Below are 14356 nucleotides of genomic sequence, written 5' to 3' on the forward strand. Positions count from 1 at the left end.
TTCTAAAAAAGACCGGACTAGGACTTGTTAGAACGTAACATTTTAATTTTTCCTTTCAAATAACGATAACAAAGAAATAAACAAGTTTTTTGCAACATTTTAAAGTAAATCTTCTTTGGTCGACATGTACGCTGTTTACTTTGAGTTAGCGGCTGAGCAGAAGCAAATGGGCAATTTCCTCAAGAATTTCTAATCACATTCACATTTTAATTTAGGAGTTTTTCTTCTTTCGGCGTTCTAATTGGCGAAAAAGGTGTACCCTTAAAAAGAAAATACCATTGCTTCTATTTGTTGACAATTTTCCAATGTGCCAAAAAATAATTGCAAACGTTCGCCTCTTTTTGAGGAAAAAAAAAACACCCTGCCGGCCTAATCAGAGAAAATAGTCTTCACACTTGGTACGCCGTCTTCCGAACTTTGCTCTTGTAGAGGTTCTCAGAGGTTTTCCAGAGATTTCCGACCGCCATGCTTCATTTAACAGTAATTGATCCCTTTCTCACTGAATGTCACTTCCGAACTGGCACTCCGGCTTTAATCCATTCCCTTCGCTTCCGGAACATTTAATTTCTAAACCTCCTGAAATGAATTTGCTAAATGTAGGAAAGGTCCAAGATAGCTTTAAGGATTCGACCAGCGCAACACATTTGCACTCAGAGAGCGTATGCAAATTGAGTGCACATTTGTGCATTTGCGTCCCTCCGGCCCGCCGGCTCTCAAAAGTACAACAATTTTGCTGTGACCACTCCTGAGAATGACCTATTCTCAAGTACTGTAGGCTCCGAATGCAAATCCATAGATGGAAGAGCTAGAGGCCTAATTAAGTCGACCTTTATTGGGACTTTTTTTGGAAAACAGCTACTACTGCTGCACACAGGAAATGCGGCAAATGGCTGATGTCGGCTTTGATGGACACTTTCGAGCGAGCCACTCAAAATTGGACAGTTAGTCTTTCAGCAGGAGAGGGTTTTTGTGGAAATACTCAGGAAAATGAACTTGAGGGATTAAATTATGAGAATTGATATGCAAAATGAATCTAAACACCGTCAATCCATCATGAGTTGGTTGCAAAAATGAGTGAAATTAACAGAAATGGTAGAAAAACAGTGGAAGTTCCTTTGAAATGCTTGACAACTGTAAAAAGGGAGGGAAGTTTCATTTACGCAAAGATTCAATCTGTGTAAAGAGTAAAACCTTTTTAATAATTAGATATATGAAAATTTGAGAATAAAGAACAGTAGTTGGGGAAAAAAACTTCCCGCTCACAGAAATGCAGTCATTTTTGGCGAGAAATTTCTGGCGCAAATCTTTCCACATAGTGAAAATCGTAATGTTGCATATAGGTTTTTCCTTCTGTTTGGTACTTATATTTTCAAAAAATTTGGGCTTTTTTTCGTCAAAAAGGTCTGCTACAGAGGGGACTCTGCTTCAAGAGCGGATTCTTTTTAAGTGGCGCTTTACTAGGGTCTCGATTTTTTTGACAGCGAAATCCCTGGATATTTTGTTAAATCGTTTAGTTTGTAGGAGTGCCTGATCTTGGATTCTCCTAGGAAAACTGCTGACGGATGCTCGGCTTCTTTTAATCTAATTAGATGGCAGAGCGAACGGAATTACTTTTGCAGATCCTACGAAATTCATGGAAGTTGGTTCAGTAGCGAGTAACGAGAGTGTTCTGTAGAAGTTAGACGAGACAATTTGTATATAGAGCTGCTAAAATGCGAGAAATCCGGAAATGTGCGCCCTCCTGAATATGGCCAGTTGTTTCTCGTAGGAGAATGACCTAGAATTTTCATGTCTAGATGTTTACTTACACCTATTCTTTCTCTGATTGCTGCGTTCCTTCACTGAGACACAAAATTCCCGCTCCACTCTACTGCACTTCCCGAAACGTCAACAACCGTGGCGCAGCATACTCCCATAACGATCATCAATTAGGCAAATCTGACGAAATGAAATAAGGGGCCGCAGACGAGGGAAATGACCACATTTGTGATGTACGAGCGAACGAATTGGTCCATGGGGACGTTGATGAACGGCACTTCGGTCGACCATCATGAACTCATGAATTTCGACGAACCTCAGCCACATCGCTGCTGTCCTTCCGGCGGTCACAGATTTTGTGCGTGTGGTGATGGCTAATGGGCCGCAAAATTTTCGCACGGGTCGAAGTTTAGTCGGCGGATTTTCGTTCGTTGGGATGTGCGTCTGGCGTAGCGTTGCTATTAGGACGGAGAAAATGGGTGACAGGGGGCCGATAAACTCTGTGAGTACGGAAAACTGCTGGGAAATTAGTGACAGTTGTAAAGTTGAGTCGCTCGAATTGTCCGAAAAATAGCTGGGAATTCGTTGCAAATGTGTCGCGGTTCCCTCAAACCGCACTTTATACATCTTCACTGGGGCTTAGACTACCCTCACCTTCAGGGTATTTAAAATTTTTTAACAGAAGTTAGCTATAGAAAGTAAGTTGGCTCCATCCTGAGCCGAATTTCTGTAGATGTTTTTATTCTTTTTTTTAGAGAAGAAAGTTAGCTTGCCGTGATCATCTTCCTACATTACACAGGCTTTTCAAATTTAAAATTAGTTAAAAGAGTTAGAAAGTGAGTGAAACAAAACAGTTCAAACAAAAATGCAAATAGTACTAATGTTCTGGTAAAATATCAATATCATCCATTAACCTTAACTGATCGGACGAGTGTACATTGTACATAGTCACCTCAATAGATAAAAATCGACCTTATTCGAACCTCAATGGTGTTCTTTTCGAATGGAACTATGGATCGGCCTACCAGGGCAGATACCTCTGAAAAAAACCAGAATTCCTTCACTGTTTTTTTTTCGCTAATTTTTTTTCAAAATATTTTTTCTAGGAAAATTACTCCAGTTCCAAAAACAAAGTTTAAAATTGGAAATGTTCTCTTCTAACTGGTTTGTGTGAACTTGTACTGCTCTACAAACTTACGACGTCACCTGAATGATTTTCTCCGTAGCAATTACCAGTCCTCGGAAAAATTGAATAAATTTTAAGGACCAAAACTTCCAGAGTTCGAAATTAGCACTACGGTACTGCCGAAACGAAACAGAGTTCTGACGATGAGGTCAAGCCCAAGTCAGCCTGTCATTTCTCACATTGTTTAGTTATCCGCGGTAGATTACAAGTAAGGAAGAACGACTCATCAGTGACATCAACCGATAAGGTATCGTGTTCTGGTACACGTGTATACTACAGTATCGATTAGCGTCCGCTGTAGAACAATAAACTGAGCTTAGCACTTTGACCACAGGAAACCTTGACCTCGCTACAATAATAATCGGGATCGGAAGTGCAGGAGGACTTTCAAAAGCATTCTGTTTCCTTTTTCGGACACTTCTACGAGTTGCACAATAACATTTTGTATAACTTAGGTGGTGTACTCCACGTTATCTCACGTTCCCGCATGGTCGCATGTCGATCTACTAGCGTCGCAATTACGCATCAAAAATGCGTACGGTCTTGAAGAGGCGGACGTCCGGAATCCGCTGCTGATGCTTACTGTATGTGAAGCAGGTAAATGCGCAACCGAGCATGCTTTTGCTTCTGCAAGTCCTGCGAATTTCAACTTTTTCAACGTTCAGAATCACCCATAACCGTTTTCGATGACAGTTCTTACATGGTCGATACGCACAAGGCTGGATTAGTATCAATGTACGAAAACGAGTTGACGGTAGTGTTCCGGTCCTACCGATCAGGAGTGCTGTTCTTCTCGGTGGCTGATCAAGGCGATATTCTCATCGCTCAAATGATCCACGGCACCGTACACATTATGTTTGATTTCGGTGAGTTCTCTTTTTTTTTCTTGAACCGATAAATAGGCAGCAAACATCCAGAGCAATTTTTTAAATTTAGAAAACACATTTTGTGTGAAAACTATAACGATGTCATTGGAGCATGAAACGGTGTGAATTTTGTGCCATTCTGTAGTGTAAAATTCTGCCAACTTCCAGATTTGGGCTGGATTATGCAACCAAAGAATGCTACCCTGTTGCACTATGTATCTCCGTTATCTTAGATTATAATTAAAAATTACAAGCAAAGGTATCAGAAAAATACTTGATGCTCAAAAGTTCCTCCAGGATTTTTGTTCATGGCTCTTTCTATTATCCTCTTTCAGCATTTTCCTCTTGTTTCCTTGTACTCCCGCATTGTCACATTGTTTTTATCTTCTGCATGGTTGCCTTAAAATCATTCATTCCTAATAATACTCTTTTGCTAACAAGGGAGAATTATTTCGTGACTTTTTATCAGGATTTAGAAAAAGGTTCTCGCATTAATTGCGGGAATCCTTGAATAAGGAATTTTTCTGTTGCAATTTCCCGTAATGAAAGACACTCTGAGATTAGAAAGCCGAAACGTCACGCAAATAAAGGCTCCATCTGAAAAACCTCGCAGGCACACTATTAGAAAATATTCGAGACTGTTGACATTCGAAAAAAAATTTGGGGAAAAGACATTGTCGTCACTTAGAAGGTTTTTTACAATAAGAGGACGTATAAAAATCAAAAATTCCTTGAAATGAGTCTCTTGTAGCCTGCTCCTCTTACTAGCGGTTTTCACAGTTACTTAAAACTTAATTTATGTTTTTAGTTAATTTTATTTTGAGCCTCAAATTCAAATTTGTTTTCTTATATAAATCTAGTGATCGCATGAATCGCGAAAAAAAAAACACAATGATTCAATAAAGATTAATACAGTAAAGATCCTGAGGGTATATCACTTTGATTTTTATTTGATATTTCTTTTTTTGCATGCTTTCTTACCTTGAAAAACTTTCTCCAGCATACATTTCTCCGTTTGTGACTTTATCTTCATATGAGTCAAGCAGAGAAAATGGAAATCCTTTTTCGGATTTCCATTCGCCAAACTATGTAGCCACTCAAGTATCTGTTCCAAAAAGAGATAATAGAAAATGTGCATTGTTATGGGCTAGGCACTTGTGTGTAAACCCCAAACGATTCTGAATTGAAGCTGATCACGTGGGCGCATCCCAAGCGGATTGACTAATGCCAGACACTTTATCTATTATCGTTTACACAGTTTGAATCTTCAAATATGCACATACGCACAGTTTTCTAATCATAGAGGCATGAAAAATTCACGTGTACGTCAACAACAACTACTTCATTATGCATCGATGGACAAATAAGTGTGCGATAGTATCCCAATGAGAACTGACCGCCACAACTCAAACAGCATGGACCGATCACACGTTTGGAGATTTACAAACGAGTTGACCTCACGAGTTTTGCGTCGTTTTCCCATTATTCAAATCTACCTGTTGAATTTTTCCAAGTTGAACGGGGAAATCCTTCGAAATTAGAGTTTTTTTCAGGAGAAAATAGATTTAACAGTGACTATTACCTAGTTCCAGAAATCATTCTAACTATTCTCGGCAACATATAGAGAGCTCTAGTGTTGTATATTACTTTCTATTGTCGTGTTGACATACGTATACCAACGTACAGCTAACATTTCCCTTTTCTCGTATTTTGTTCCCATGAAATATCGTTCACTCAAGGTGCTGTCTATGCGAGGTCCACTAATTTGTAATAGTAGTCTAATACAGTAGAATAATAGAAAAATAGATTAGTATATAGCTGAATATTAGTGAAGTAGCTTAGAATATAGTAAAGACTTCCGTTTCGCCTCTAACCCAAGACGGAAGGAGTAGAGTAGAGAATAGGAAGTAGAGAATAAGTGGGAATAATAAGCGCTATTCACTCCCGAGGTTCTTCAGTAAGGAAGAGTGAACAGAATGTGGAATTGATACAGAGCCTGCTATTTATAAGGCTGCTATTGATTTAGAAAGAGTTGGTTTCGTTGGAGTTCTTCAGAGTTCAGAAGCAACAGAAAGGTAGATCTCATATGTCTGTATCGATTGGCGAGTACAATCAGGGATAGGAAGCAAAATGAATTAGTTGTGGGAAAAACAAGCAAACCCGTGTTTGTTTCCGTTTTTCTTCCGGATTACCACCACGAATACTCTATGTGCATCTATGAGTAACCATTTTTGTGTTTTGCTGGCTTTCATTGGTTGCTACTGTTTTTTTTTCGATTTCAAAGAATTCTTCATCATCCTTCTTGTATTATCTATATATCATTTTTGGAGTATCACTACTACAGTAGATCCTCCTTAAGCACTGCAAATCTGTAGTACGACATCGCGCGATTCAGTGATTTTTTTTTATTTCACTGGAACTTTTCCATTTTTCTCCGTTCAGGATCACTCTCTCCGTCGCACATCACTGCCGGCCGAGCGTTGGATGACGGTAAATGGCACGAGCTACGATGGTTGCATCAGTTCGACTCGGTTCAATTGGCAATCGATGGCATTGTGCTAAATCAGACAACTCCAACGGGGCTCTACAGAAAGCTCGATTTCCACAATCATGTAGGGCCGTAGTGATTTTCGGTGTTTTTCCCTTCCAAAGAAAAAAATAATTGAACAGCATTCACCAGCCTCCATCGCACCTTTCTGTTGACAAAGAACCATGGTGCTTCAGTTTTAGCTCAAAACAATGGCACCCATCCTGCCGGTCATTCAGCAGCCAATGACAATGACAGCGTGATCTGTCCGTGCAACAATGAGTGCAGGCACGCACGCAAATATTTGCGCTCGCGATGCGCAATAAACCGCAGCCGCAACATGGTGCTGTGAAGTGAATGGGGATGAATTTCAGGAGGCGATCGTTTGAGTGACTGCAACCGCACTCGAAATCTTGTGTAAATACTTATTGTGACTCAAGTGGGATCAGCCGAGGATTGACATCCACACAGCATTGCAGTGTGGTTCTTAGAGCACCCCTCATCGAGTTACTGTAACTGCAAAGAAGTCGAAAGATTATTCATTTACCGATGGAACGGTGCTCATAGACCAAACTATGCTGCCTTAATAGAAGGGATACTCTGCCTATCTTTGAGAAGACCATATCCATAAAATGTCCAGTATATCTGGCAACAGCTGCAAAAATTAAACCCGATACAGTTAACTGTTCGATCTATGTCAATGCACTTCCAATCAAACAGTTTCAAATGATTTATTTTAGTTTTTTTCGGAGAGTACCTGAATTGTGCCAATGGACTCCCTTTCAAAATTCAGATTTTTTCCAAGATCATGGATAACTTATTTTGGCTATTAAAAAAATAGTTTAAAAGAACATTCAATAATTTCTGTTGGCTACGCACTAAAATGGAGGAAACACTGTATGGATGAACCTGCAAATATTGAGTTTATAAATATTGCAGTATTGATGGTTGGTCAAATTATTCATTACTAAATTATTTTTTTTACAAATCTCTAAATAATTGCACAAACCAACTTCTTCAAGAAAACTCTTTTTGTTATGCAGTATATTTCCTTCTGTTATTTGCAATATTCTTTGATTTTTTAGACATTCTTCCGTTAGAATTTTTTCCAAAATTTCCATACAAAAATTGCGTGCACTTAAAAAATAGCCGTTTTCATTTTAACTTCTTTTCTAGCCTCTTTGTATTCATTGCCCTTCTTCCGCATATTTTTGGACCACAAACTCACATCTGCTAATTTCATCTGATCGCTTATTTGATTCTGCAAATCCAAGCACATGCACAGGTTGTCGGTTGCGTAATTACTTCCTAGACAATAGACCAAAGTACATGGAGCAAACAAAGCCCGACGCACTTATTGTTCTTTCCAATACTCAGGCTACAGCCATACATATTTGCGCAGGGTCAGCGGCCGGATTAGCAGGTATTATAGATATCCTGACTAGTGGGGATCCGGATCCGGTGGCTGGGATTCACCTTTCCAAGAATGGAGAATGAGAGAGGGATTTTGCTTTACCTTTCGAACCTTGCTTTCTGCACCTTTTGCAGCAGTCCACACTTGCACGTAGAGTTCCAGAAGTGGTCCTTGAAAAATCAATGAAATTTGCAGATTTTCCCTCGAGAGATGCTTGAGTTGTACATGTCTTAAACGAACGTGAAAAGTGGGCTGCTCTGAATCCACCTGAAAAATCAGCCATTTAGAGCCAGAGATTTTAAGTGGCTTGTTTTCGGCTGCTTGATCACTACAGTATCGGTCCAGGAGCGATGTCGAAAGTCTCGGGATTCACTTGAATTTAAAAATGGGGCATCAAACGCGTATACACATTATGTAAAATTAATCTGTTCTTCTAAAGCTCTTATGTGGAGTAAACTGCTTAATAATCGGGAAATAGCAAGCGCACTTTTTATCTACTTACCGCTCTCTTGCTCTAGATTCACATTGGCGGCAGACCACCGGACGAATTTTCCGAGGGAATCGAAACGTCTTTTACCGGATGTATGGCACGTTTACAACTGAACTCTGTGGATCTGCTCAGTTTCGCACCCAGAGATGGTGGACTAAAGTGCCAAGTGAGGATAGTTTCCCTGTTTGAGTAACCGCTCAGTTTCGTTTATTATCAACGTTTTATTCCAGATGCCCAAGCCACCATCGTTGACCCTACACGAAAATTCACGTGCTTTCACTCCATTTTCCTTCTTGCCGTTTTCGTTCGAATTCCGGATTTTGCCCGTACACTCGGTTCTGTTAGACATGGTCGACGCTGACAACAAAACGCTTCTGCAGACAACCGTAGAAGATGGAAAGACGTTGCATCTTGTCAGCAATGTGACCCGTTTCAAACAAATTGCTCATCCTCGTAAGTTGTTTACAAGAAAAGGATCGTACAATTGGGGCCGACCATCAGTATTCAAGAAAGTATTCGAGACAGCACTTTTTTCGGATTTATTCGAATCCCAGGGCTCTACTGGCAAAATACGCATATTAGAACATAGAATCACGCACGGAACAGGAGCGTTTGCCATCCACTACAACCAAGAAAGTGAAGAAAATGCGCTTACCCCAGGGAGGAGGCAGAGATCCCAAATTTTCAAAGAACATTGAAGTATTCGTTTTTGTACTTATTTGATAGTTGGGTCAGCTTTACGCGTAGCAAGGGCGGAAACTGACAAGTTAAGACTTTCAGAGTGGGTCGTCCCCACATTCATGTGGGTGCCTCAGATAGATAAAGAATAGGGACGATTCGAAACCTAAGAACAGTTGTTGCATGCAGATTTTTTTGAAGAAGGAAATGATTGGAAAGACTACAGAAATCTGAAAGCTCTGGTTGTTTCTTCGGATCTGAATACCTTGTTGTTTATTTCTAGCCATAATGTGCTTTCTCTGTGCCGAAAATTTTCCGCATTTCTGCTTCTTTTATGATCGGTTTCTCTCCTTGTGTGTTTGTCCAGGCCCTGACCCTCTTCTGTGATGTAGTGACCTTATTAGATTCAGCTGGTGGTCACATTAAGTGGTTAATATACTCACTGAACTCAACTCCGGGTAGTCATCAAGTTGTATATTCTGACCATGATTATAAACATTAGGCGGATTTCAAAATAGCAAAGAAAAGTCAGGTTTCCTTCTAGAGATCAACGTTGCTGATGGTGGATGGCATAGCTTTTCACTACGAATTCGAGGGTCTCGACTGGAGGTGGAAATTGACGGATATACGGTACGGTCATGCCGACTTTAACTAACTAACTATAACAACATGCCGTGTAAATTTTTCAAGGATTCTTGAAATTCTTTATTTTGTTTTCATTTCCGATTATTTTGCTGTTGTTAAAGACAAATTCCAGTCCAAAAATCATCAGTCACTTCTGGAGTGAATACATCTAGGTCTATAAACAATAAAACATTCTCAAAATCTGCCAGATCGAAGGACTCATTGGGAGATCTCTGATGCTGCGGCGAGAAGATAACATTTCAGCTCCCCTTTGAACTTGATCTTGTTTTGATTCTACGATCGTCAAAAATAAAATTTCACAAAGTAAGCACTAATCCAAAATTCTATCTAAATAAAAATGATAAAAATTGTCCTTTTCTGTTCATTTTTGTAGTGACCATAACCTTCATTTTTGGAAATCTGCAAAAAAAAACGCTATAATAAGTTGTTACTTGTTTTCTGTGGAACTTCCATATTCCAGAACTTCTTTTCTGACCTTAGACATAACTCACGAACTTCTCCTTTTTCCCTCTTCGCTCACATCTTATTCCGAAGTTACTGTTATTCCTGTGAACAACAGCCGAACCTAACATATGGCGTCCTCATGATGGATATTCTAATTGTTCCCTCACGAAATCTAAGGTCATCGCCTAGTTCAATTTTTTCGCTATTAGCCGAAACAATTAAGGTATTGTGGTTGGAAGGTCAAGAAGTGCGTCGCGTGTCTGCGCGCCTCTCCTCTTTGGTGCTCTCTTCGACTGGCTGCTACCGTTCGACGACCATTGATTTCGCCAAGGTCTACGTCGAGGGCACAGTGATTCGCGGCAGATGTGAAATGGTGGATAGGTCAGTAGAAATGACTGTGTTTTTTTTAAGTAGTAAGGTAATCAAGGAAATTACGGGAACTTTGAGGAGTCTATGGAGATTTTTCATTGTAAAATTTAAGGGGAAGATTCTGGGAATTATTCTACCAGAAAAATTTACCTGGTTTCTTAAAAGAATGCTAAAGGTAACCATTACAGTCACTGTTGGCTATTTCTACGTACTTAAAAGCTAAGAAGGGGTGAGTGTGACCCACTCGGTTAGAGGTTCGTTGTAGCCACACAGTCGAGGGTTCGAAATTGCCCCAGTGCAAATCAAGTCTTTCATCCCTCGACTTATTGGTACCAGTTTTGTCTGGGAGGATAAAAAAGGATAAAAAACACTGCCTTGATCATCGACTGGTCCCGCAAGTCATTGTAGGCCAACACGCGTTCCAAAACCTCAACGAATACGAATTGCAGTGAAATGCGTTGACGCATCCCAAGTGGATTGATACGCAAGTGACTTTGTCCTTTTTTAAAGTTAAGCAAATGAAAATCACATTCAAAGCCGATCTGCATCATTACTGGATTTGAGAAGTGCTTCTTTTTTGTTTTGAGGAACTTTTATGTTTTCAGTGAGAAGAGTTTCGTCGTTTTCGACCATCTGTAATAAAACAGCCTTTTTTTCTAATTTCAAATCGTAATCTTGCAATAATCGCTATGCAGTTACTGTATTTACTCCAAAAATAAACTCGTCACTAAATTCCTAGTTATTGTGCTTATTGATAAATGAGACGAAACCCCGTAAACAAGTATTATTGACAGAAGTCGATAAATATATGTCTCCAGCTAGCTGTCAATTATGCATTCGGAAGCACTAAAGATGGTTAATTGGACGTGGAAATTGGCAACAATTAGCCCTCTGATGTTAGCGCAGTTGTTTACGCGTAATGAATAAATAGCGTTAGTTCACCTACATACATGGCACATGGCGTCCTTTAATCAAATATTCATCTTAACTCTGGGGGATGTCTTTTCCAACAAAAATCACCAGTCGTCCTTTTTTCTGATAAAAAAAAACGAAGATTGTTTTTGCTTAGCGTATGATTGTAACAATAAAAAGTGTAAATATAGAAATATAAATATTTACTTATGGAAAAAGGAAGTGTGCATGAATCTCCGGCGTTTTTTGAAAGACTTGTTTTTTTTTGTTTGAATCACCTGCCACACCATTGCAAGTATTGTTGTCATAATACTTCCTATGAAAGTTCGTAGAATATGAAACCTCATAATAACATGCTTTCTCAAAATGAGGTCAGCATTAACATATTCGATAACTCGCCATATACCATGGTAAAAGTACCTTATATGGGACCAATAAAGCCATGTTCTCCGCTTTTGCCTCATTTTATTCTATTATGAAACTGATTTTTTCTTAATATTTTATTCTAAATTATTAAACTATTGGGAATTCCTCAGAGTTTTCAGTTTACTTTAGGTTTATTCCTCTCCTCCTCAACAACAAAGAAAAATAAAAGCACGCGTTGAACGTAGATATCTTACAACTCAAGTTCGAAGTTCTTCAATTACAACAGTCGCACCTACATTTAACCTTTTGCACTAAAGTCCAGGCATGCACATGGAACACCAGCAGCTCCAGGACCTTTTCGCCAGGAAACCTCAGGAACGAATAAGTTTCTTCTTTATTGGGAAGTGCTGAAATAAGCAAAGTAAACGTGTTGCCGCTACGGCGACAGCGGATTTAAAGTACATATTTTCAGTGTCGCACCTGCGGCGACAACGGAGTTCAAAGAGTTAATTACCACTGAGCCAAAGTATTTCAAGGATGTCGTTAAAGCTGATTTTCCAGATGTTTACCGTCTCGCTGCGAAAATGACGGTGTTTGTCTTCAAACAACACTTGCAGACTACAGTTGTACATGTACTGAAGGACATTATGGGAAAAATTGCCACACATGTAAGTTTTTGATTATGGTACTGACTTTTGATCGCAAACACGGACTCTTACGTTAAGTTCATTAGTCGTCAACTTATTTTATGCTCTCTCATGTATACAATAACGGCTGTTATTCGCTACGATATGCTTAATTAGTGCGTACCATACCTACAATCAAAATAGATTCTGCCTTTTCTCGCATTCCACTTTTACCAGTGGCTTCGTAGCGAGTGTCCGCAATTGTCTAGCATTCATTTACTTTGTGAAGAGGAATGGGCACGTTCTGTGCGAACAGTTTTCTCGTTTTGAGAAATTGCGTTGACTCTTTTCTACAATACATCAAAGTGTCCCCGAAAAAATACGCAACAGCATAATATTACAAATGTATGTAAACTAGGAAAAGTAAGAAATAAAAAAAATGGAAGCTAGGGCTTTTCAAGGAAACATTTATTCACGCTTTTCTACAAGTGCACAAATAATGTTCAAAACTAATGGGGAAGCAACGATTTTTAAAGAATTATCTACTAGTCGAAAATATTGAGAATTTCTAAAATGGAATTCGAAGCACGGTGGGAGGCTTCAAAAATTGGGGGTTCTCGGTCTAATTCGAAATCCGGAGGTTGGAGGTATAGGGGGGAAAGCCGAAAATGAGAGTGTTGGTCATGTTGGTCACTGGTGCGGAAAATTTAGGATTCTCTAAATCTCTAAAACAAACATCCACGGCACGCATGCATGCTTCGACTTAACTACCAGTTCTAGGGCGGTATTTATTAAACTACGGTTTGTTTGCGTTTACGCCGTTGAGATCCACTGTCATTAACATTTTACCAAGATGGCTGGGAAATCGATGAATTCGGGGGTGCCTCCGACACAAAATCTCCAGGATCGTCCCCAAATCTCGATATCCTTGGAAATCACTATCTTTACTACTTACTGAACTACTGTAGCCCAAGTAATGTCACATCTAGAGTTAGTACATTTGCAGTGGTCTTCCTGGTTTCTTGTTCATCTCCTCGCTGTACGAAGGTGGTGGAACTCTGTACACCGATGGCAAAGTAATTGATCCTCCGCGGAAATTCGAACGATATTTGCGATAGTAGGACCGCAGAGGTTTAAGATGGCCAACAGTGATTTTTCTGAAAGGAAAAGCACTAGCGGGAGATTTTCTGAGTAAGAAAGTAAAGAAGAACCGAAAAAGACCACATGCCTGAAAGGATCCAGCAGTGTCAGTCCGACCAGATTAAACATCCATGGGTGAAACATGTATTCGGTGAAGGTGTACAGTACTGGCATCGGTTCAGTGACATAAAAATGGCCATCTAGAACCATCACTGATAGACTTTCTAGAATAGGAAGCGGTCCTGGCACATACTAATGCATTCACATTATAAGTACATCCTCACTTCTTATCATTAGTTCTTGTCTTCCTTCTCTACCCATTTCTTTTTTTCCCGCTCCCTCTTTCATGGGCAACACTTTAAATTTGCAGGTGCATTGGGTTTTTAGGTACATACGCTTTGATCCACACATCCAGCGATTCATCCATTCATTCATCCATTCACACGTTCATTCGACGATTCAATTTTCAACCAGTCTACATTAATAAATCTTCCTTATTTCTCATTGCTTACCTTTCATGAGAATCTGCCTAATTTACCAATTTATTGATTGGTGCCTTCGTCTGTGAAGGCAATGATTTATTTACTTATTTATTTACTTATTCAATCATTCATCCATTTAATCATTCAACCACCCATCTATTCATCCATTCATTCTTACATCTATACATTCAGTCACTCATTCACTATCTCATCCTTTATTGATTTGTATCTTCAGCTACATTTTATTGTATCTGTTGTGTTTTTTCTATCTCTCGTTGCTAACGTTTCATCCATTCATTCCTTTCCTTCATCAACTCATTCATTCCTATCTTCTTTTTCAACACAAAAAGCACTTTCAAAGTCATCATGCTTTGCACATGATAATTTAACAGCAAACACCGCCTTCACCTCTTTGATCATCTGGTTAATCGCACCTTTGCTTGCCTTTCTACT

The 14356-nt window shown here is 39.4% G+C and overlaps 1 protein-coding gene across 2 annotated transcripts in view; it reads left to right on the forward strand.

Annotated features, from left to right (window-relative positions):
- RB195_001570 (uncharacterized protein) overlaps positions 1 to 14356 on the forward strand; it is a gene marked incomplete at both ends in the record, with an annotated part of 32844 nt that overhangs the window by 9601 nt on the left and 8887 nt on the right. Inside the window, 8 exons of one of the 2 annotated variants that reach the window (XM_064198414.1) lie at positions 3400 to 3541; positions 3610 to 3810; positions 6253 to 6422; positions 8270 to 8407; positions 8472 to 8694; positions 9464 to 9549; positions 10232 to 10389; positions 12217 to 12323. In XM_064198414.1, the coding sequence (XP_064054295.1) occupies positions 3400 to 3541; positions 3610 to 3810; positions 6253 to 6422; positions 8270 to 8407; positions 8472 to 8694; positions 9464 to 9549; positions 10232 to 10389; positions 12217 to 12323 (1225 nt within the window). The remainder of the gene's footprint in view (positions 1 to 3399; positions 3542 to 3609; positions 3811 to 6252; positions 6423 to 8269; positions 8408 to 8471; positions 8695 to 9463; positions 9550 to 10231; positions 10390 to 12216; positions 12324 to 14356) is intronic. The other variant, XM_064198415.1, reaches the window with a different exon arrangement.

This window comes from Necator americanus, chromosome IV, assembly GCF_031761385.1.
Source record: "Necator americanus strain Aroian chromosome IV, whole genome shotgun sequence".
Taxonomy (NCBI): Eukaryota; Metazoa; Nematoda; class Chromadorea; order Rhabditida; family Ancylostomatidae; genus Necator; species Necator americanus.